We start from the raw sequence: 24,445 nt of genomic DNA, 5'->3' as shown, positions 1-24,445 counted from the left end.
GGGAGACTCTCTGAAAAGGTTCAGGTTAGCGAGGCTTTCTTGTCTTGGGTGAAATATGGTTCATTGGTTGTGGTAGCAATTCCAGGGTGTGTGTGTGTGTGTGTGTGTGTGTGTGTGTGTGTGTGTGTGTATGTGTCAGGGGCTAGGGGACTTCCCACACATCACCAAGCAATTCTCAGACACAGGCAGGGTGTCTAGGAAATCAACTCAATTCTGACACCATCTCCTCAGAGATAGCACCAGATCCCACAGGGGAAGGTTCAGTCCCACAGGACTCCTCTCCACCTCAAATGCCAGCCGCATGCCTAGGTCATTACCTGCGCTTACCACCAGCTATAGATTGGGGTTCCTGTGAATCCCTCCTTGAGGTTCAGATGCCAGTCGCAGGTCTAGGTTTTACCTGTATTTCTGAGCAGCTGGCTATAAATCAGAGGTTCCCACCACTTCCTCCTTGGGCTCAGTGAATTTGCTAGAGCAGCTCACAGAACTCAGAGAAACATTTTACTTATTAGATGACCAGTTTATCGTAAAAGGATATAACTTGGGAACAGACAGATGGAAGAGGTGTGTAAAGCAAGGTACGTGGGAAAGGCACAAACCCCTGGGCCCTGTCCCGGTGCCCCACTCTCCTACACCTCCATGGGTTCACCAGCCCCAAAGCTCTCAGAACCCTGTGGTTCTTGTTTTTTTGTGGAGGCTGCAATAGATAGGCATGATTGATTATATCATTGATCATTGGCTGTTGACTCAACCTCCAGCCCCTCTCCCATCCCCAGAGATCAGGGGGTGGGACTGAAAGTTCCAAGCCTCAGATCACAAGGTTGGTTCCACTGACAACCAGCCCCCATTCTTAAGTGCTTCCCAAAAGTCACCTCATTAACATAACAAAACACACATTTCTCACTCTCAGTCAACACTTAGAAATTCCAAGAGTTTGGGGAGCTGTGAGCCAGAAACTGGAGGAAGACCAAATATGTATTTCTTTTCTTTTCTTTTTTAAGATTTTATTTATTTATTTGACAGAGAGAGAGACACAGAGAGAGAAGGAACACAAGCAGGGGGAGTGGGAGAGGGAGAAGCAGGCTTCCCGCTGAGCAGGGAGCCTGATGTGGGGCTTGATCCCAGGGCCCCGGGATCATGACCTGAGCCGAAGGCAGATGCCTAACCGACTGAGCCATTCAGGTGCCCCTTGTTTTTCTTATAATCAATCACAGTATCACAGATGGTAAGGAGAAATTTAAAGCCCGAGATTCAGATCCTTCTCGGTGCACTGGTCTGCGAGATCTACATTTCACCAGAGAGAAAGGAATTACCCTTCTACAAGGTAGAGCCACCCTAGGAATCACTATCCTTGGGCCAAGGAGTGGCCTAATGCGTGCCTCTCCCCCAGGAACATCTATGGTTTCTCTTCAGGCTCTCTATGCGGGGAAGCATAAAAGTATTTGTGTTCAACTGCTGCAATTTTCCTCAGCCAGAACTTCTTGATACATCAATCTTTCCCTCTTCCTCCATGGAAATGTCTCTTATATTTGTACTTCAAAATATTCTTTGGAATTGAGTAGAAAAAGAAGGGAAGAAGGAAAGAATGAGGCAGGGAAGGGAAGAAAGAAAGAGGAATAAAGGAAAATAGAAGATTCTTGGTGTATTTCAGCGATGCATTAAAGATATAATCATTGTCGCTTTAGAGAAGTCGTCCATCATACCTTATCAAAATTATCATGCCATCTAGTTCTATTTGAAAACTCTATTGAAAACAAGAAAACAATTAGATATACTTTTAAAACAAAACAATTAATTATAATATTTTATTGAAAAAGAAAATACAGCAGAGCTCAAAAAGCTACACTTGTTAGGCTTTATAAGGACAGGTTTACACAGGTTTTATGTATGTACACATTCATGACATTATATCACATCAAAGCACCTTTCACTGCCACAGTGTTAAGTAGTGAATAAAACTTATCCAAATTAATCTTTAAAAAAATCTGAAATGATATAGTATATTTTAGGATTATGTACATATTTGAAATATTTAGATATTTTAAAAATGCATTATTTTCATATGTGCACCACAATTACCTCCCATTCTCAACCACTATGGGACCAAAATTCTGTTTGTCAAATAACAAAACACAAGATCCTGTAAGCTATCTCCAAGCACCAGTTAAAGTCAGCATTTAATTCTTCATCAAACCAGAAGCTTCTAACATATGTAAAGTGAAGTGGGTATTGAAATAATTTAGTGCCTCAAATTTTTTTCTTGCTTTAATTACCCGATTATTTTAGAGAAAAATGGGGGGAACTGGATGTTTTAGATCAATGTTTTTCTGTTTGATGGAATCCTAGGGCTCTCAGAACAAACTTCCCACGCACTGGGGAAGGTTGGGGTATGAGCAGATCCATTTTGTATGTAGTATATGTTAGAGCTTTACATATAATTGGGATCATAAAATGTGTTCTCTTGCTTTAAGTTTGAAAATACTAATGTGGAAAACTGCTTCAAAATATATTTCATTTGGTTATGCTAATGTAGTTTAAGAAACATTTCTGTCAAAACAGATTATCACAATTATGTGATATATACACATAATGTCACTGACATACCTCAACTGGAGGTTTGCCTAAGAATTTTGTCTTCATTAGTTATAGCAACTGATATAATTCTAAGTTTTTATGTACATTTGTTAGGCTAGAAGGACTTTGAATGGAGTAACACAATTTTATCATTAGCTAAATAGTATGACTAAAGAACATTATCACATTTTAGACCAACAGGTAAAAATGGAGAGATAATCCTTTTTTATGAAATTAATTATTTTAACATATCTCCTTTTAATCTTACATACTATGTTGAATAAAAATAATCACTTCTGAAAAGGAGACACACTTTTAATTCTGTTTGCTAATTTTAATTCTAATTGTATTTGTGATGTAAGCCAAATGAAAAATATACTTTAGTAATACCTAGTTTAAAAAAAAACACTTCGATAAGCACCTTAGAAATAAATTTTCATTAAAAAAAACATTATTATTTAGGAAAGTGGATGCCAAGATATAGTCCCTCTCTTATCCTCTTTGAAAATGATGTCAACAGAATCAAGCATTTTCAAATGCTGTCAGATTTAAGGAGTACCCAAGAGTTCCAATATTGAGGAACTTAAATTTTGTTTTTAACAAAAGCAACGTCTTTTTTTGCCCGCCAAGCAGCCACCAAAAATTTATTTTCACAATCACCAGAGGGCGCCAGTGCCTGTGGCATAGTCGGTGTAACCTTCAGGTGATACTTGAATTTGGACATTGCCACGCTAAAAAATGCCTTAAAAAAAGAAATTTGATAACTTCTAAAGAAATATATTTACATTCTGTAACATCTAGATAATGTTGGACTGTTACACAAAAAAGAGAGTTCACTGGCCTATTTCTGGGTAACATTAATTTAACAGGATTTTATTAATATTTCTGAATCAGGAATTGAATGGATTATCGCTTTTAACAATGAATAAAAAGAGCATTACTAAAACTATTAACACTAACAATTCATTTAGCACCACGTATTTAGCACCAGAATCGATACTGATAGTTCACACTTAGTAAAAACTTCAACTGAAAAGAAACCTCAAAGTTGTAGCCAGGATATGGTGGTTGTAACGCATTTTCAGCACCATTAACGAGTGAATTGTTTAACTTTCTAAGCTTTTGATTGACCTCTCATAAGTCAAAATTATATCATGGCATAATTTTTTAAAATCATTTTGCATGTGTTCAAATATGCCTTTCCCCACACATATAATGACAATATAATATACATACATATGTATATATATATATATATATGTAAAGTCAAATATACTGTTAGGCACTGATAGAAATCTAACTTTACTCTCCCTAAACACTTTGGTAGGTAAAAGCTTCCATTTATGTCAAAATTTGCATCCTGTGATACTGTGGAACGTAGGGGATGTTGTTATACAAAGGGAGAACATAAACCACAGGTTGAGCATTATTTTTCCTTCCTGGACATATTCAAATTATCTGTGTAGCTTATATATTCACTTAATAAGCAGGATGTGAACACAAAACACTCCAGCTGGTCTAAATATGTATCAGATTTGCTTATGTAAATGATACAAGTTGATTTTACACAAGCATGTATTAATGAGAAAAATGCATGCTGTTTCAGTCCAAATAGTCCGAGTATATTTTATTGGGTGAACTTGCCTTCATGTCTGGTCAACTCCTTGCTAGAGTTGCACGGAGCTTTCGAATGACTGTTTCCACAAAGGTTTCAAGTAAACGTTATGGCACTGCCAAATGAAGCTGGTAGGGCAAACCCTGACGAACCACAGAAATCATGATGCTTAGGCTACCGAACAGAAGCAAAAATGGTACTAATAAAAATTGTTTCCACCACATTTTAAAAACAAGCTTATCTGTCATAACCAGCAACATTAAGCCTGTGCCCACACAACTTAAATACAATTCTATAAAGAAATCCATCAGTTTAACAGCTAAAATTGTCATTTTTCCAGTCTTCTGATGACATGGAAGCCAAAATAAAACAAAACAAAACTGTATTGTGATGGAAGTGTTTTACTTTTTTACTGAAAACTCCATGCCATAGAGAGAGGATCAGTACTGTGGAATATGGAGAATATAGAGACTACTCTTTCTTTTGAATGATATGTTTTGAAATGAATACCTCAATATTGACTATTTAAAGCTGCTCTTAAGAAGTATCTGATACCCAGACTCTTTCTGCCCCTGGGAATTACAGTGAGAACTAGCTATCCTAGCACCATGGTTGAATGTTGTGAAAAACAGGACACACTGTTGATATCAGCAAATGTTCATTTGCTTTAGCCTGGAACATGAAACAGTTCACATGTCTACCTTATATTACTAAATTTAAAAAGTACACATAGCATAACAAAAAATACCCGTTATATTTTCAGCTGAGTTGTTGAGTTATAAATAAATGTATAGCTCTAGTGATTTGGAAAGGACTGTGGTGTCAGTTATTCATGCCTAGATCCTAGTCTTAATCTGGTATGTTTGATGGTGTATCTGGATTTTTGATGCATCCAGAGCTTTTTATTTAAGAAATTTTTTTGTCTTAATAAAACATGGAAAAGTGGGACTCCTCTAAATTGTTGCAATTCTAGGTTTTTTAGCTAATTCTAAAAATATATTCAGAGACACGTTTATTAAACACTTACTGCATTATAACCACTGTGTAAAAAGCTCGGATGAATACAAAGAATCAGACAGTTTCTGCCAAAGAGAAGCTCATAAAACTTAATTTTTTCCCAAATAAGTCTCACAACATTAATGTTGCTTTTAATATTGATAAATTGCTATTAGTATGGTAACTTTAGCCTCAGAAGATCCTCTGTGAAATATGTAGCAGATATCATTATTCTTTTTCAGAACTGAGAAACCAACCCCCACAAGCAATCCAGCAACAGGACTGGAACTGAGAACAGTCATGTTTGTTTAATAGTACTTTTGCTACTTCTATAGAACAAGTCTAGGAAAATGAAAGTTGGAAATACTTTCTAGAGAAATCAAGTAAACATCCCACTAATTGGCTTTCTCTTCAATTGCCCATAGTTAGATAAAAGTTAGACTGGGGCCCGAATCTAACAACTACTTCTGTTCTTCAGTTTAGTATCCAAAAATATTTATTTTTCATACAGTCTATATATGTGCCCACAAGAGCAGAGTAGTATGATATCAAAACATTTGGTCACCACATTCAATTTGTAAAAGGAATTAGGCCAATTGTGTGTCATCATGTAAACCTAAACTCCAGATGGTGGATTTTTCCCTCATTGACTGGATTTAATTAACTGTCATCTTTCAGTGCATCCGCCCTAAGAAATTGCAAATGTGTACAGAATTTTAAACAAGTAGCTTCTTTCTGTTATTTGCACTCTGGAACTAACCCTGTTTGCTTATTCTGTAATTCTATGGAAGCATTACATAACTTGTGAACACTCTCTCTCTCTCTTTCATTCTCTTTCTCTCATAATCTCTCTTTCATTCTCTCTCTCTCTCTCTCTTATAATCTCATTCTCTCTCTCTCATCTCTCTCTCTCTTTCATAATCTCTCTCATTCTCTCTCTCTCTCTCTCTCTCTCACACACACACACACACACACACACACACACACACACAAAACATAATATAAGTGTCTTGACCCGGATGTTGAATTTTCCTCTCTAATAGCGAATTCCTGAAAGAGGAAACATTGCATTTCCAAAATCACATGAGTGAAATTTTCATAGTGACTTTGATTTGACTTCCACAATCAAACTTAATGGAGAACTGAAAATTATTCTTCTACATAGACATGGAAATAAGATTTGCTAATTAGTCCTTAGCAAATCATCTGAAGAGCACCACTTTGCCAAAACCTAACTGTGGTGTGCATACAGAATCTTTAACGTGATGCTTAGAGGCTCATTACGATTGGATGGATGCTCACCAAATAATGATGTGAAGAGATGGAAGTGTTCTTGGCATCTCACATGTTTCTTTTGGCATTCTTCACCCTCTGCTGACAGGCCTCAAGATATACTAGACTCTCAGGAAAGGCCCTTCTGAAGCTCTCACCTGTAATTTTTTGTGCAGTAACCCTATTTCTGTGACTTTACATACCTGCCTCCTAAATCTTAGTTTTCCTGGGCCTTGTCAGGTTTTTTAGTGTCTTGCTGTCTGCCTTCCAAACTCACAACTATTTACTCTAATACAGTAATCCCTGGGCAGTTAATTCTTTTCTGCCTCTTTTAGTTCCAAGTGGTGTCCCTACATTTTCATGCTAATCAGAAGCCTTGCGTATCACACAGTGTCCTCATCACCTATTTCACCTATAGGTGACCACTGTGGCATCTATTTACTCAAACTTACATTAAAATCAATTTGTTAAAAAACTGTAATTTTGCAGCAAAATCTTAAACTGCATTATTTCCTGAATATTTTTGTGAGCTTCTTGAAGGCAGGAACCGCATCTCACATCTTTGCATTATCAGAACATAACTTGCAGAGTGCCTTGCACATAGTAAGCACTCAACACATGACTACTAATTCAATAAAAGAGATTAAGCAAAAGGTATGACTTGAATCTTACGTAAGTTGCGCATATCCTTTGGTGAACCCAAATAAGACAAAATACCTCCAGAATGAAATCCTTGGTGGCTTAATTAAATTATTATGCCCAGACATCACTGAGTGTTTTTTCGCAAATTGTCACTTTGTAGATATTATAGAAATGGGTGCTGAAGATGTCCCACCACCTCATATATATTTCAGAATAGTATATTTTTAAATTTCCCTCAAGTTAACTACTGAATCACATTATTCTCTGTGTTATATCATCTATTATATGTTTGTGCATGTATATCTACATACACATATGTGTATATATATCTACATACACACACATAAATTATAGGTCAAATATATATTTGATTCCTCACAAGTGTAACATAATTCCTTTGGGAAGCAAGTTTTAGAATTGGATGCATCAACTATGTCAATACTACATAGACAACATTTTAACTTGGGCTTAGAGGTCAGAAGACAGAAATGGATGTTTTGATTAACTCAAAGGTGAAACAAACATACTAGACAAACACTAATTTATACAGTGAATAATAAAAGGAAAACAAGATTATTATAAAATATGTATAATATGTGCAAAACTCAATATATATATATGCCTATGATTCCCAGAAACCATTCTATTTCCTGGAGGAAAAGATAAGCTTATTTAAACCAGTATAGGTAGTTTGACGTTACTCCTGGAAAACAAAGATTGTCAGTACAAGATCCTCCATAACTTGGAGGGCAAGCTGAACATGGTACCCCTACTTTATAGGGTGCTTCTCCAATCCAATTGCCCCTAGAAAGAAGAAAAAAAGTACAAAGATAAAATTAATGTTACATTAATGCCCATTTAAAGAAATTCGATTGTCCTTAAGCACATGACCACATGGATTGACATGTAATGATCTTTTTGAGAAGTTTGTCAGCTTAGAAAGGCACGGAAAATTATATCCATTTTTTTCTGTTTTTTAAGATTTTATTCATTTGAGAGAGAGACCGTGTGAGAGAGCATGAGTTGGCGGGGGAGGTGCACAGAGGGAGAGGGAGCAGTAGACTCCCTATGGAGCAGGGAGCCCAAGGCTGCATCCCAGGACCCTGAGATCATGACCTGAGCTGAAGGCAGACGCTTAACCCACTGAGCCACCCAAGCACCCCTCCAGTTCTTATTTATACAGTAACTTATTATTTTATATATCTTACTTTTTAAATATTTCTCTCTGCAACAGTTAATATTACCTTAATTTACAGATAAGACGTGAAGCACTACAATGAATGGTGACAGAATTAGTCATCTGATGCCAGGCTTGATGCTCATTCAGTCACCGCATCTGTCTCTGCCCTATAAGTGCCTTCTAGAGTATGTTGGCAGAACACATTCCCATTTTTAAAACTCCTGCTAATGCTAAGGATGGTAATATTTACATGTATTTAGTATTTTCTAGGAGGCTTACAAATGATGAAATAAGGAAGAAGTTGCCATAAGTTGTCATGGTAAGAGAAACAAAGGTGAAACAAAGGGAAACAAAGGTGATTTCAAAACCTTTACCTATGTGTAAACTCATAGCTTTTGTTTTTAGTAATACTATTTGTTTTTTGATAATGCTAAACACAATAAACTAAATTATTTTGCGTTGTCAATATTTTTATCTGTATTGATGGCCATGATCATAATAATACATCAAATTCATCATTTACAATAGTCGGAAATAGCCACAATGCCTTACTGTTCAATTATGAGGGAGAAGGTAATAGATGTATTTTCAATAGCATGGTGATTGGTATTAAGAAATAGCAACATAGCCAGCATTTTGAAGGAAATTGAATGGTCAGGAGAAATATGATTGTCAGTAGTAAAAAGTCAGGGTTGAAAATAAGCCAACAGTAGGTAAGAGGCTAAAATATGAAACAGCTGGTTCTCATCTTCTTTAAGATCTGAAAAAGCCCAAGAAGTGACTCCTAAAGTGTATCTACATAAAATATCTGCTTAAATCAGTCAGTTAAAAATTCAGGTTTTGGGGCACCTGGGTGGCTCAATCGATTAAGCATCTACCTGATGCTTAATCAGCTGAAGTCATGATCCCAGGGTCCTGGGATCGAGTCCCACATCGGGCTTCTTGCTCAGCGGGGAGCCTGCCTCTCCCTCTCCCTCTGCAGCTCCCCCTGCTTGCTCTCTCTCTCTCTCTCTCAAATAAATTAAAAAAAAATACATAAGTAAAATCTTTATAAAAATTCAGGCTCTGATCTATAAAATATTTATAGAAGAGAATTTATCTATAAAAATGAAAAACATGCTGATTAGTGATTCATATTACAAAATGTCATCAGATTCCAAGAGCATCCATCTCTATTCAGTTTATTCTATACTCTGCCCCCTGGATAAGCTTTCTCGGGTATAATTTGGATAATGACACATGCTTACTCCAAAACACTCAAGGAGGCCCATTCGCTTGTGAGTGTAGCTCACTCCTTTATCCTAATCTCTCCTATTCTATATTAATAATCTTATTTCCCTCTATATCTTTATCCAAAGCTATAAGTGTATATGGGCCCAGCCTATGCTATTTTAATTTCATATTTTTCTATTTATTCTACCTAATCTTTTGAAATTACACAGCACACATTTTTGGTAACATAAACTTAGAAATACAATTTTATTATACATAAAATGTATTACATATTACATTATAAACTTACATAAATCACAGATTTTTACAAAATAGAGGATAATTACATTCAAAAGTAAATCAGTCAACTACTAAACTTATATTATTCATCCTTCCATTTTTTGTTCTATTCCATCTAATTAAATTCTCCCTCCCTACCTCCCTCCCTCTCTCCACCTCTCTCTTTTTTCTCCCTAAAAAACAGGCTTGAGATAATTTTCTATTGGCATTGGAAAATTCACACCCAAATGTCAGTCAAGATTTTAAAACTTTTTTCATTGCCTAGGTTTCAAAATAATGGTTCTTTTTAATAGGAAATAAAGTATATTAACACAATATCTTAATCTTTCATATAAAGCAATCAGGTATCTCATCAATAATATTAGAAAATTTGAATCAGTGTTTAAAAACAAATGAAATAAAAATCTCTTTCACCATCTGAGTACTACTTGGCCTTTATGTCAGGAAGAGGGGTAAAGGCTTAATAGGAAAATATAAAGTGTGAAACAGAAAATATCAAACAAATGCACACTTTTAATGCTTTTTGTAATCCAGATACATTCTACTTTCCAAACCTTATTATTCTAATATTTATGAAGGGGGACCATGGGGAAAATCGCTATTTTTCTAACTTTGCAAAAACACTGCCACTGGCATACTACCATATAAATGAGTAATGCAGTTATTTGTGAAACATTTTCTCATTCCCTCTCCATATTGGCAAAGCTGGAGAAAATCTTTGTTTGGGACTTACTTTGGAAGACACCAAGAGTGTCATAAATCCTTTGCACATTTTGCTATTTGCTCCAAATGGGAACAGACTCATGTATAAATATTGGAACATTTTATCATCTCCAGAGTTACTGTTATCAGGAAGGCATTTTATCAAATGTTAACAAATGCTTATTTATACTCATCTTATAAAGAATATTTATAAATATGGCTATATTTTATAGTCTTTGATCAATTTTCACAATATATATGCCATAAAATGGAACTAGTGAAAAAATTTTGTTTTATTTTATTTTTTTTTAAAGATTTATTTATTTGAGATAGAGACAGAGAGAGAGAGAAAGCATGACTGTGGGGGAGGGGGCAGAAGTAGAGGGACAGAGCTAATCTCAGACTCACTGCCGAGCAGAGTCCCACCCTAAGATCATGACCTGAGCCGAAATGAAGAGAGGGGGACTCTAAATCAATTGAGCCACCCAGGCGCCCCTAATAAGAAAATTTTAAATTTTCAATACTGAAACTTAAACCATGGCAAAGCTTTAATTTAAAAGGAAGTCACAGCATTTAAATTTTCCCTTCTGGCAATGAATGGCTCCTTAACCATTTATAAAATCAGTAAACTATAATTTTTAGTTTTACTCTTAAAAGAAAGGAAGAAGGACTGTGTTTTGCTTTCCCAGTGAAAAAAATAAGCCAACATTCTAGTACTGATGGATGAGAATATTGCAATGTTGAAACATTCCCTACAAGATTCTTTTCTGATAACTTTTATAGAACTATCAAAAGCCTGAAAGTACAGTGTTTATTTTGCAATTATCATGACTAAAAATAGGTGAAGGGAATTTAGTGAATCTCCGTATCTGATTGTTTTGCCCACAATTTTAGGCCCAAATATCTGTCTTTGTGAAAAATAACTATTCATCTCATTATTTTTCATGTATATGAGGTCATGGGAGATTTGAGGATTAGAGGCTATTGTAATTAAATCTTATTCACATCAAAATAACTAACAGACTGGAGATATTTAATATCATTAGAGGTTCCAGGAAGTAGAATCCAGCCTAGTACTTACTTTGGGGCATAGTTGCATACCAGGTAAACTGCACGTCGCCACACAGCTCCCCAGACATTCATGTTTTGGCAAGTATGAATTGCACATCCTATCCGATTGGAGGTGGCCCAAACCATCTGCAAAAATAAACCAATACCTCATTATTGAAGTTAAAGATAAGAAAATGCATATTGCCCAAAATAGTAAGAGCATTTTTAAAACTATGAATCAAAAATTAACAAGAGAATTGAAATAACCTGCGTATAATGTGTGCACATGGGGCCAAAACATCTCATAGGACATCTGGGGTTGCAATCCTGAGGGTATGGAAAAGCATAATCTTTCACTTCATCATACCATGGCTTGACCAGCTGGAGAATAGAGCGATATCTGGATACCAAGAAAAACAATGAGAACTTAGAGTACAGCAGTGGTAATTTATAGTGGACTCATGTTAAGTTGTAAGTTAATAGTTCTTTTTGCAGATTATTCATGATGACTCAAGAGCAAATCCATACCTCACAATTACCATCATCACCTATTCCCCCAAGTAGCGCCAAGCATGAAAATGCCCGGGACTAAAGCAAGTGAGTCTATATTCGTTTAAGTATATGTCTGGTTGTTTCAAAAAGAGAATTACAAATATTTCAGGAATCTTCATCTTTATCTTGTTTTATCTTGTCAAAAATTTATCCACCAGAATCATGTACACAATTAAAAATTAGATACATAAATTGTAGTTGTGATACTAGAACTCAGTGTGTTTTTTCCCTTAAACTTGAATCATTTTAATTTTAATAGGAAAATCAGGCACACCTGATTTTTCTCCTGTATATGGAAGAGAATGGGTCTTTGGAATGTTGGATGATGACATTCCTCAGTGGTGGAAAAATTATCCTATCACTGGAAAGGGCCTTTCCCATAGTTGTACATACTTTGCATATGTATGTGTGTGTGTGTATGTGTGTGTACATATATATGTAAATATATAACACACAGAGACATATATAAATATAGATATATGTAATCATGGGAAAGTTGCATAAACACAAAAATGGCTTCTGCCACATTGAAAAAATCTCCCTGAGGTGGGAGAATCCTTTCAAAGATTCTATGAGGTAAGTGAAGAATACAGGCTAAGAGAGGGTGTTCCAAGGGTGAAAGGGGAAACTGGTCTTATTAGGACCTTTTAACCAATTAAATAATCCTTGAAGACATCTGAAACAGTCACAGGCCAAGCATCATTGCCTGACACATAGTGAGTACTCAATAATATTTGCTGATATTAATTGAAAATGGTGTCACTCCCCCTTGGGATCCATAAGTAATAAAGTGTGTGGATGAACAGTATCAGTGAAATTGCTTCCTACCTTCCAGTTCGTACAGATAGATTTTGGCCCAAAAACCTCAGTAAATAAGAAGGTCCATGGTCCCAAATGCAAGTAGCTGCCCAAGCCTCTGCAGATTTTGCAAGATTTTCATCCCAAACCTGTGAAGGGGAAAAAACCTTCAGCTTTACCAGTTTTGCTAGTAACTGACAAAAGTAAGAGGAAGAAATGGTACTACTATTTCCTAAAGTTCTTTCGATTCTGGTTCCTTAGACTATTTTAACTAAAGAAAGCAAATTTAGACCATTGATATTAAAAGTGCTATAATGTGATATGATTATATCACAGAAAACATCGCTGTTTTTACAGTGTCATCCAAATCCCAAATCCAAACATCAGTTTTAGTAAAGGATAGGCTAACAAAAATACCACATCTAGATGTAACTTGGAGACACCTCATACTGACTACTGAATTTTTAACCCACCCAAGTCAACTGATTTTCCTAGAGGTCATCTTCCTAGCAATGAGGAGCCATTCTATTAATATATTTTAAAAACTAATATCAAATTATTTATTCAAATTCATTTACCAAAATCAATAATGTCTAATACTACACTGCAATTTTTAAAGGTCAAACTATATTGTAGTATAGTAATTCCCAAGGAGCCTTCATATTTTATAGCATTTTAATCTTTGGTAGTAATAATAATAATAATATGAGAATTAAATTTTAGTGGGTTATGAACTAGAAACGAATTATGATAAAGAATAATTTGACTATGCTACATACAACTTCTGTGAAAATATAGCATATTATGGTTCAATTAATAAATTAAGAAAAATAGTAATTGTTCTGAAAAAAGGAAGGTGTTTAAATTGATAAGGGTGTTATTGATGTATAATAACCCTTCTTTAATTGAGAAACTATGGGACAAAATTTGAATGAGCCTTAGATTTAATAGATATTTATACTAGTTACCATATAGATTGACATTTTCATCTCTGAAGCTGTATGGGGAAATGAAGCCAAGCATTTGTGGACCTGCCAGTAATAAATCAACCTAAAATGGTGATCTATTTTATGACAAGTTTCAAGGTACAAAAACTCAAAATAGAGAATATTTACAATTCTTGTAAATCAGTATAAAAAAACTGCATTCAAAATTTTTCCCTACATCAAAAACTAATGATGTAATGTATGGTGATTAACATAACAATAAAAAACAAAAAAAATTTCCCTAGTAAAAATATAATTTAGTGAAGTATTTTTCTCTTATATGGAATGGTTTTAATTGAAGTTTGTAGTTTGTATCATGACATTACTTCCTAAGTTATTTAAATATTATTCCAGCTATCTAAAAAAATTGTTCAAATTTTGACTAGACAGTGGTATATTTTAGAAGGTAAGAACTTACATGAAAAAGTAAGTGCCAATTTTATAATTACTCAAATTCACATGGAGCTCCCTACAGGAAATGGCATAGATGTTTTTCTACTGATCATTGTTTTCCTGTTTTTCATAGTCTCCCTTATTTTATCATTCTTTGGGGACTTTCTCCTCTACCAGGTTGTATGGAGCTAAGCAAGACTCACCTACATTAGGATTGATGGCCTTGAGTTATAAGCTTTCAAGCAAACGCATGAGACTGCTTGACTACAACAGTGAGAGGCTTAATTTTCCACAAGGATGGTGGGATTCATATATTTATTTAAGATAACAATGTATTTAAGGGAAGAGAAATTATTTTAGTGATTTTAAATAAAACAGGCAAAAATCAAAATAATAGATGAACTCTTCCAGAGACACTTTCATCCCATGAGGCCATGGCAGCCACCTTCAACAGAAATTCGTTAGTTACTCCGAAGTTGTTTTAAATTAGGAAAACAAAGTCATCTTACATACACTTATCTAGAATTACACTAAAATAAACTTATAAAGTTGTATAAAATGAGAATTATCTAAATTCTATGGTGACAATGGCCACATCTTCTTAAGGAGCTATAGCAAGACACACTTTTCTTAGTTACCCAGAATATCATCTGCCAATTAAATGTGGCAAAATATTACATAATGCCATTTTAATCAGTGAGTAATCAATGTTAAATACAGTGTCAAAAATGGAAAACACTCTATCATAAGAGATGTTGTACTACAGTTTTCATAGTTACTTAGGTCAGACATGAATTTTATGAATTATTGCTTCAAACTTCTCCATTGTTTTACCTGTAAAAATTTGGGCAAAGTGTCAACATACAAAATAAATTTATAATGAAAGTCATAATATCCAAGGACTGGAATTAACTTTTAAAAGCATTGGGGTGCCTGGGTAGCTCAGTTGGTTGAGCATGGGACTCTTGATTTCAGCTCAGGTCATGATCTTAGGGTCTTGAGATCAAGCTCCAAGTCAGGCTCCACACTCAATGGGGAGTCTGCTTGTCCCTCTCCACCCCCCCACTCTCTTTCTTTCTCTCTCTCGCTAAAATAAATACATAAAATCTTCAAAAAAAAGTATTTGTTTGGATGATAGTGGATTTATCTAGTATTTATTCTTTTGATGTTTTTCAATGAAATATGGATTTATGAAATATGGATTAGAGTTCACTGAAGTACAAAATAGTATAATTAATTCACAAAGGAATTCCAGATGGAATGGCATCAAAAAATTATGTCCCCTGATGGGTTCTTAATTAATTGTAATCAGTTGGGGAAAAAAATGCATCTAAGTATTATTTACATATTGAACTACAATGTGTACTCAGATCAACAACTGCTAAAAACATTTTATTATAGTCTTATCCTAAAATATAAGCAGAGCACGGCACAGATAACACTGACCTGAAAATAAAAATCTCGTGTTCTAACCCTAGTTCTACTGCTAAGATCGTCTGTGACTGAAGAAAGTCAAGTATTCTTTCTCCCACTTAACTCATCTGTAAAATAAGATTGGATAAGGTCATTTCTAGGGTCCCTTTCATCTTCACGTCTCATAATTTAATATACCTAAGTAGCACCAGCATCAAAGCCAGTAAGATGTATATTATATTGGCCTATAACTTGCTCAATCCTAGCCCTTTCCATTCCACAGAGAGAATAAAACTAGATTCTTTTCAAAATAATTAACAATATTTAAAGCTGTTAAGAATTTAGAAGTAATTTAGCATATATAATTCTATCTTTATACTCATTCATGTATTTTAAAACTTAATATTGTATATGTCACAAAGATAAACTATTTATTGTACATATATAAGATGTAGATTGATAGATTGATATAGAGTTGTATTTAGATCTCAGTCTACACTTATCTGAAATATTTCTACTCAAAACATCAGTTTGGATATATGGATTAATCTTTTATATGGCTAAAAGCATTTTTACTTTATTAAAGTGTTGGTCATTAAAAAAAAAAATGAACCAAAAAGTTCATGCCTGAAAAATATCTTACACGAACATACCTTGTTAATGATGATAAGGGATTTTGACAAGAAGACAATGTATTTAGCATTACTGATGTCTACATTTTTAGGCATGAGTTCCTATGTACAAATATTACAATGAAAATTTGGGGGAAGATGGTTAGGGAGGAGAAGGGATAATCACTTTCTTTCTCTCTCCATGTTTACTTTTAGGGAACCGATGGGAGGGATTTCTGTGTGTCTCTATGTTCCTGAAGGAAGATGCTAGAGAGACTGATGGGCATGGGCTATGTACGCCGCCCCCCTGCCCCCGCCGGAGCCGGCCATTTTGACTCCCCGTGGGAGACATGGTCCACTGTCCCTTTGATACCCACTGCAGGGGAAGTCAAAGGTGCTATACTCTTTCTTGCCTTTTTATCTTCAAGCAAGACTCACAACTCATCCTGTAGAGAGGGGAAGATTCAGCTTGAGTAGGGAGCTCTGAAATTTAGGAATTACATCAATCACATCTACTAGTAAAGTTAAGATCTGCATTTGCTATCTGTCTTTCTCCATTGGTTATAAGTTCCAGGAGAAAGTGGATATATTATTTATCCCCTTAATATCCAGCGGTATTTAAATTTATTAATATGATGAGAGGTGTTTGAGGTTTGAAAATAACAAGCAATGATAACTTTATTTAATAACAACAGATTTCAACAAAAAATTGGGGGCTATAAAGAGTGACCCAGTATGATCTATTTTTTTCCTATCCGGAGGCTCTAAATTGCAATGCATGTGGCCAGCGCAACTATATGAAAGAATTTTTACAACTTATAAAGTTCAGAAAATGAAGATGTAAATTATTTAAACATTTAACTTCACGTATATATTTCTGGATGCTTGATGGACAATCTATCTGCTGAACTTTTCTGAGTATGTGTAGCATTTACTTGAAATAATTTTATTTTATTTTTAAAATGATTTTATTTATTTATTTGACAGAGGACAGAGAAGCAGAGAGAGAGAAAACAGCAGAGCAGGGAGCCTGACGTGGGACTCGATCGCGGCACCCAGGGATCATGACGTGAGCCTAAGGCAGACGCTTAACTGACTCGCCACCTAGGCGCTCAGAAATAATTTTAATGTTGGATCCTACAAATATAACAACAGAAAAGGGCACACATGTGCATCCTATGGAATGTCTAGTAAATATGCAACATACTATTTATTACCTTTTGTTGGAAAACTAAATATGTGATACTTAGTTTTTATTCAACCAGCTTGAACATTCTGTATTTCTGGTTTCTGCCCTTCTAAATAGGTAAGATGATTTTGCAAAAAATTTAGTTGTAAACCCTTAAAATTTGATCTTGCCTCCTAAAAGTGAGGCAAAAATTAGGAATATTATTCACGGATACCCAAAAACATTTATAGGACACACTAGAACTGAGATATTATGATTAAATTAGATAGTCCACGAAATAAAGATGACTTAAAACAGTGTCAGAGCATGCATATGATTGTAGCTGTGCCCTCTTGCTCCAAATGGTTTTCTTATAATCCTTGTTGTTAGAGCCATTTAGTTGGTCAGCTTATAAAATGATTGGTTTATCTTTGTACTAAAATGTTCACCATGAACTCTTCTACTTGTAAATAAAAGTTAGCATCTTGTCTGTGAAAACCACATAGTTGGACTAAGCCCTAAGAGATATCCAAACTTCAAGCTGATATCATTTAAATATCTAGAAGAGTTGTGGCTCCAAGAAATAGGAGGGGTATGAAAAGAATGTAGATTCTCATCAAGTTTAGTAGTCTTTAGAGCTTAAGCCAAAGAAAGACCAAATCAAATCAAAGAATGTTGCAGTATGGGAGAAGTTCGCTGACTTTCATAAGCAGACAGAAGAATTGGATAGTGATATAATCCAGCCCAGGGATGAGGTTGTTTTGCCAGCCATCCATAAATTTTGGTATCCACAACACAGTAACAGCCAGAATCATGAAGCACATTGACATCTGAAGCACCCATCTTAAATCCCAGTCAACATCTCGGACAAGAAGTGTACTCAGACTAGAAGGCAACCCTAAAAATTACTTGGGAGTACATCCTCAACATTGAAATAGTGCTTTTTTATAAAAAATGGGTAACAGCTTTTAATTCCACACGGAAGATTTAAATGTATGAGTGTTTGAAAGAATCGAATTTAAGGTATTAGAAAAGAATTTCTGGCTAAGGAACCTGTGTGTACTTGATATTAAAATTAGTAATGGTTAAGAAAATATGCCTATTAAAGCAACAGGTTGTTAGTCTTGTAATTTCAACATAAGCATATCAGTGAGTAATTATTTAACTTGAGATTTTAGGTTGAAAATTACAAGAAAATCTTAAATTTTTAAGATAGTACTGCAAAATTTAAAACTTAAGAGTCGCTGTATTTCTTAGACTTTTTTTCTTTTTTAAAAAATTTTTATTGTTATGTTAATCACCATACATTACACATCATTAGTTTTTGATGTAGTGTTCCATGATTCATTGTTTGTGCATAACACCCAGTGCTCCATGCAGAACGTGCCCTCTTTAATACCCATCACCAGGCTAACCCATCCCCCCAACCCCCTCCCCTAGAACCCTCAGTGTGTTTTTCAGAGTCCATCCTCTCTCATGGTTCATCTCCCCCTCCGATTTCCCCCCCTTCATCCTTCCCCTGCTGCTATCTTCTTTTTTTTTTTTAACATATAATGTATAATTTGTTTCAGAGGTACAGATCTGTGATTCAACAGTCTTGCACAATTCACAGCGCTCACCATAGCACATACCCCCCCCCAATGTCTATCACCTAGCCACCCCATTCCTTCCACCCCCCCACCACTCCAGCAACCCTCAGTTTGTTTCCTGAGATTAAGAATTCCTCATATCAGTAAGGTCATCTTTCTTAGACTTTTAAGACTCTTTAAGGGGCGCCTGGGTGGCTCAGTCGGTTGAGCATCTGCCTTCTGCTCAGGTCTCCATCTCAGGGTCCTAGGATCGAGCGAGCCCCGCGGGCTTCCTGCTCAGTGGGGAGCCTGCTTCTCCCTCTTCCCCTACCCCCTACCCCACTCATGCTGTCTCTCCCTATCTCTCTCTCTTAAATAAATAATCTTTAAAAAAGACACTTTAATATATGAATAAATTAAATGTATACATGCAGCTTAGGAAATTTAATTAATTAAATCTGCTGGTAATAAATATTAAACAAATGTGTTTACAGCTAAATTAAGGAAGAAACAGGAATATTATTTTTGGCCTCTTGGAAAATCTAGTCTGCTCATGGATACTATCTTCAAAGACATAAAATGCTAAAAATTAAAATATCACACTTTGAATTTTTAGAGACACATTTCTAAATTGGTTATTGTCACAGACAGGGTGGTAACAATGCCACTAGAGACAGTTTGGCATGCCCCATAGACATGTATTTTTTTGGACATTTATGTTGTCATTTCTTGTATATTCTGATAAAAAGTAAAGTCAATTTAGATAGACAGGCTTGGAAGTTTTAAAGAAATAAGTTAGCTAAGACTGTGTGATCTTTTCCTGGGTTAGTCAAACTGGAAAAGGAGTACTGATTTACAAAAGTGAGAAAGAACCATTACAAAGAAATTAAGTGATGATGAAATTATTTCCTCTGAGGGCAGCTAAAAGCTTTAAAAATGCTTCACAGGCATGATTGTGACTCTGATTTGAAATTGGTTGGTTTGTCCTCATTAGGTAGAAATGCCTGTAAAATGGCCAATAAAGGACACTGAAAGCAGAATACACCAGACCCAGTGTTAAACCAGACAGGAAGGTAGGAATGAGCTTTGGTAAGGCTAGGGAAGGATGGGGTGAGGTCAGGTGGGGTAGGGCAGAAGAAGAGAAAAGGCCTTCATATGGGAAATTCTGGGCATTGATTAGACTAATGAAATTGATTCTGCTTTATAGGAGAAGTAGATAGTTAAAGAACTTGATAAAAAAAAATTCCCTCAAGTCTCAAAAATAACTTCAAAATATGGGAACACATTACACCACAAAATACCAAAGTAGGGTCCAGAGCATTTTTTAAATGCTTAAAAGAAGATAATGAAGACTTCCCTCAGGTAAGATGAGTGCTACCTTTCATGTAGGCAGGAAAGGAAAATTTCTATGAAGACATGAGGTAAAGTGGACGTTTTTTTAGAGGGAATCATTGCCAATGACATAAATTTATTAAACAACAAACAGAAAAAGGCCTCTCTTGACCCCTTTTCATCTTCCAATTACTGCATCATTCTCTCCTTTCTCTTACAGTGAAATTCCCTGAGAATCGTCTTAACTGAGAATTCCCAATTTCTGTTTCCCTTCTCTCTTGAGTCTACACTGGCAGACTCCCCATCCCACCTCCACTCCACCCAAACTGCTCTTATCAATGTCATCAGTGGTCATTTCCTGGTTACCGTCTTACTTGTTCTATCGGTAGTGTTTGGCATGCCTGACCGACCACCTGCTCTTCCTGGACACACCCCCATCTCTTGGTTTCACGACCCTACACTTGCCCTGATTATTTCTGGTTGCTGCTTGTCCTTATGCTTGCTGATTCCTCCTCATCTCTCCAACCTATGTGCTGGAGGGTCCTCAGGACTCAGGCCACATCCCTTTCTCTTTTTTCCCCCCTTTGTTTCATCTATATTCACTGCTTAGGTAATCTCATCCAGTCTCACAGATTGAAATACCATTTATATGCTGGTGGTATTGTTCCAAATTTTATCTCTAGACCACTCAGTTGAATTCCAGACTACTTAATCCATCTACCTACTTTAAGTGTCTACTTAGCATACCCCAAATTGAGCTCCAGATATTCATAACCCCACTCCACTCCCTAGCCCCTCACCAGCTACTCCAGTAGTGTTCCTTCTACGAGTGAATGGCATTGCCCATCTTCTCGTTCAGGGATCACCAAATCTGTCCCAGTGTCTGTTATATTGTCTATGGATCCTGCTGTGCTACAAAAGCAGAGTTGAGTAGTTGCAACATACACCATATTTACTATTTGATCCTTTACAGAAGAAATTTACCAACTGCTGTTGTAATTGCTCAGGCCAAAAATCTAAGTGGTCATCTTTACTCTTTCTTTGCTTCATAATCTTGATCAGTTCCATCAGCAAATCTTGTTGATCTTACCTTCAAAATACTGTACATTCAGAATATAACCACTACTCATCACTGCTATTGCTATCCCCTCGGTCAAAGCCAACATCATTTGTTATCTGGGTTATTGCAAGAGACCCCTACCTGAAGGAGTGTTTCATATCTATGAAGCCTTAATATGTAAATGAGTGTATGGATAAAAGATAATACATTCAGAATTTGAAGTAAGAGTACTTAAATACGGTTGGTGTTTAGGAAAGAAAGTTCTAGTGCTTTAAATCTATGTATGGATAAATGGGCACTATGAAACTGTACTTGACTCAAGTGTTTTTGGAAATAGTAGAGTACTGTATAAATATAGTCGCACTCAAATGACTGTGTTGGGGGGATGGTCTAGTATTGAAAATGAATAAAGTCGTATTGGGTGTAAGACAGTGTTTGACCTCTGGACAGTTACATGGGGAAAAAAAAGAGACTCAGAAATGAACAAATCTGCCCCACCCAAAGAAGCTACTCCTCTCTGACCAGTTGCTGACAAGTAGGAAGTGGGCTCAATGTCTCTAGAACTTTCCTCTCTTGAAGATAATCTGGAAATCCTGATGTACATGTGAAATGTAGCAAATTAAACATTTGGCAAATAATTTTTAAAAATGTAAAATTCTGTACAGTTCAATATCATGTGGAGCAAATTAAATATGCCCACTAATTAGAATGGTTGATGGACCTACAGTTTATGAACTCTGGTGAAAGGTATCATTCTCACCATTGCACTCACACCGATGTGGCATCTTCCCTCCTAATCTCCATTGATGGTGGCAGGAAAGAGTGTCCCTGGAGCCACCTCTGCCCCAAACCTCCTATAACAGACTTACCACACATGGGCTGCTGTTTTGTCCTCAACAGTGAAAAATGCAAGAAACCCACATTTCCAGATTAACCAATAGGACCCTAGGTAATGCAATCATCTAGGCAGCCAGTAAATGAATATTCACTGGGAGGCATTGGGTACTGTGAATTCAACAGTCAGCAGGGCGAACACGAACTCTAAAAGTTTAGGGAAGAGACAGATAACAAAAACACTACCAAGCAAATAAATGAATAATTGCAAACTGTAATACATCATATAAATACATTATTATATGGCAAATTATACATATATAATGTATATAATGCATTATATTAAAAAGCTTCAGAAGAATCATGTGCTATTTAAAAGTTTGCTTCTTTTAAAGTCTCCTTAGTCAATCAAGTGTATTCCCAAGTGAGCATTGTTTCATGTTGCAGACCCACAGTGCCCACATGATATTTTGTGAAAGCAGGTGCTGAATAATTTCACGTGAAATTTTGTGATAATATAGAATTACCACTGGGATAATTCTTCCTTTGGCTTAACCTATTAATTTGTGCAGTATGTAGTCTCTGGACAAACAAGTAGAGATTTAAATATTTTTATTATTTCCCTCAGCTCAGTTTTGTGTCCTAAACCATGATTGAAGAAATTTCTCACCTGGAAAATTACTCTAGGATCTCCTGGGGAACTTTCAAGAAGATAGATGCCTAGCACAATCCTGGACCTATCAAATCAAAATGTTAAGATTGTGGATCTTGAATGTGTGCTTACAAAGTAGTTCTGTTCTCTTCAGGTTAGAAATAATTATCTAAAGCCTTTTTTGGTGGAGAGTCATTTTGATTGCAGAGAGCTTTGGGCTGCCCCTCTCCTCTCCCATCCCTACTTACCCACTGCCACACCACAAAAGATGCTTAAGAAGAAGGGGACATTTCTGATAGTTAACATCTGTTAATTTTCACATATAAGCACTTATATCAGTATTCTCCCTCTAAACTCTGGTCTGTTATTGATTGAAGTTGAAATAAATATTAAAAATAACATTTTATCATGAAAATGTCTCACTGTCACAGATGCTAGGTGCCAAATTCCATGAGGATATTTGTTCTGTGTATTCAAGGAAGACAGAATTATTGGTGAGAAAGATAGAGAGATCGTTATGTATGTTGCTATACAAATAAGCTAACATCATTCACTCTGACAGTTACAATTTTAGGAGAAAGGAACATGTATTCTGTGGTTACGTGGATATGAATACAGAAATAACATGGTATTTACAGTGCTTATTTAGATATCATGGGAACTCTAAATGGCTTTATTAACTGAGATATTACAAATAACATGTGGGAGAAACATATATAGAACTTTCTGAAGATCTGAAATCTTGGAAAAAAAGATACAAAATTTAAAAAGGATCCTTCCCTACGCATGTGGGGTGAGTGTCCTTTTATGATAATCACCTGTGACCAACAAGGAATAACCAACCAGACCCTAAAAAGGAACTAAGCCTTTAAAGGTGCTCAATGGTGATATCAATAGAAATGTTAACAGGATTTAAGTTCCCTGGTTAGCTTTCTATAAAAGACCAACCTTAAAGGCCCTCACTGGCAACCCTGTTGGGACCCCTCTCACTCTTGAGAGCTTTTTCTGTATCTTCACTTAATAAACTTCTATCACTTGGGCGCCTGGGTGGCTCAGATGGTTAAGCGTCTGCCTTTGGCTCAGGTCATGATCCCGGGGTCCTGGGATCGAGCCCCACATCAGGCTCCTGGCTCAGCGGGGAGCCTGCTTCTCCCTCTCCCTCTGCCTCTCTCCCTGCTCATGCTTTCTCTCTCTCTCTCTCTCTCTGTATCTCTGTGTCTCAAATGAATAAATAAAATCTTTAAAAAAAAATAAGAAAATAAACTTCTATCACTTTACTCACTTTCTGTTGTCTACGAGATTCATTCTTCGACTCTGTGAGACAAGAACCTAGCTCTCCCGCATCATATCTATCTATCTATCCGTCATGTACCTATCCATTTTATTTCTGTGATATGATTTCATAGTTTTTATTGTTGTATCTCCAATTCACTATTTACTCTTCAGTGAAATATGTATTTCAGATATTGCATTTTTATCTCTAGAAAACTCTTTCAGCTATTTAAAAATTCTTCATTATATACATGTTTTCCCTG

The 24,445-nt window shown here is 35.8% G+C and overlaps 1 protein-coding gene across 2 annotated transcripts in view; it reads right to left on the bottom strand.

The window, feature by feature from the left end:
- Window positions 1-1,083: 1,083 nt before the first annotated feature.
- PI15 (peptidase inhibitor 15) overlaps window positions 1,084-24,445 on the bottom strand; it is a 34,320-nt gene continuing 10,958 nt past the window's right edge. For both annotated transcript variants that reach the window (XM_027598350.2, XM_027598356.2), the window contains exons 3-6: window positions 12,924-13,042; window positions 11,811-11,943; window positions 11,575-11,690; window positions 1,084-7,903 (exon numbers count right to left, since the gene is read on the bottom strand). In XM_027598350.2, coding sequence (XP_027454151.1) covers window positions 7,768-7,903; window positions 11,575-11,690; window positions 11,811-11,943; window positions 12,924-13,042 — 504 coding nt within the window. In that variant the 3' untranslated portion in view covers window positions 1,084-7,767. The remainder of the gene's footprint in view (window positions 7,904-11,574; window positions 11,691-11,810; window positions 11,944-12,923; window positions 13,043-24,445) is intronic.

The sequence above is a fragment of the Zalophus californianus genome, chromosome 4 (assembly GCF_009762305.2).
Source record: "Zalophus californianus isolate mZalCal1 chromosome 4, mZalCal1.pri.v2, whole genome shotgun sequence".
Lineage (NCBI taxonomy): Eukaryota > Metazoa > Chordata > Mammalia > Carnivora > Otariidae > Zalophus > Zalophus californianus.
This window is presented reverse-complemented; position numbering and strand designations above follow the sequence as displayed.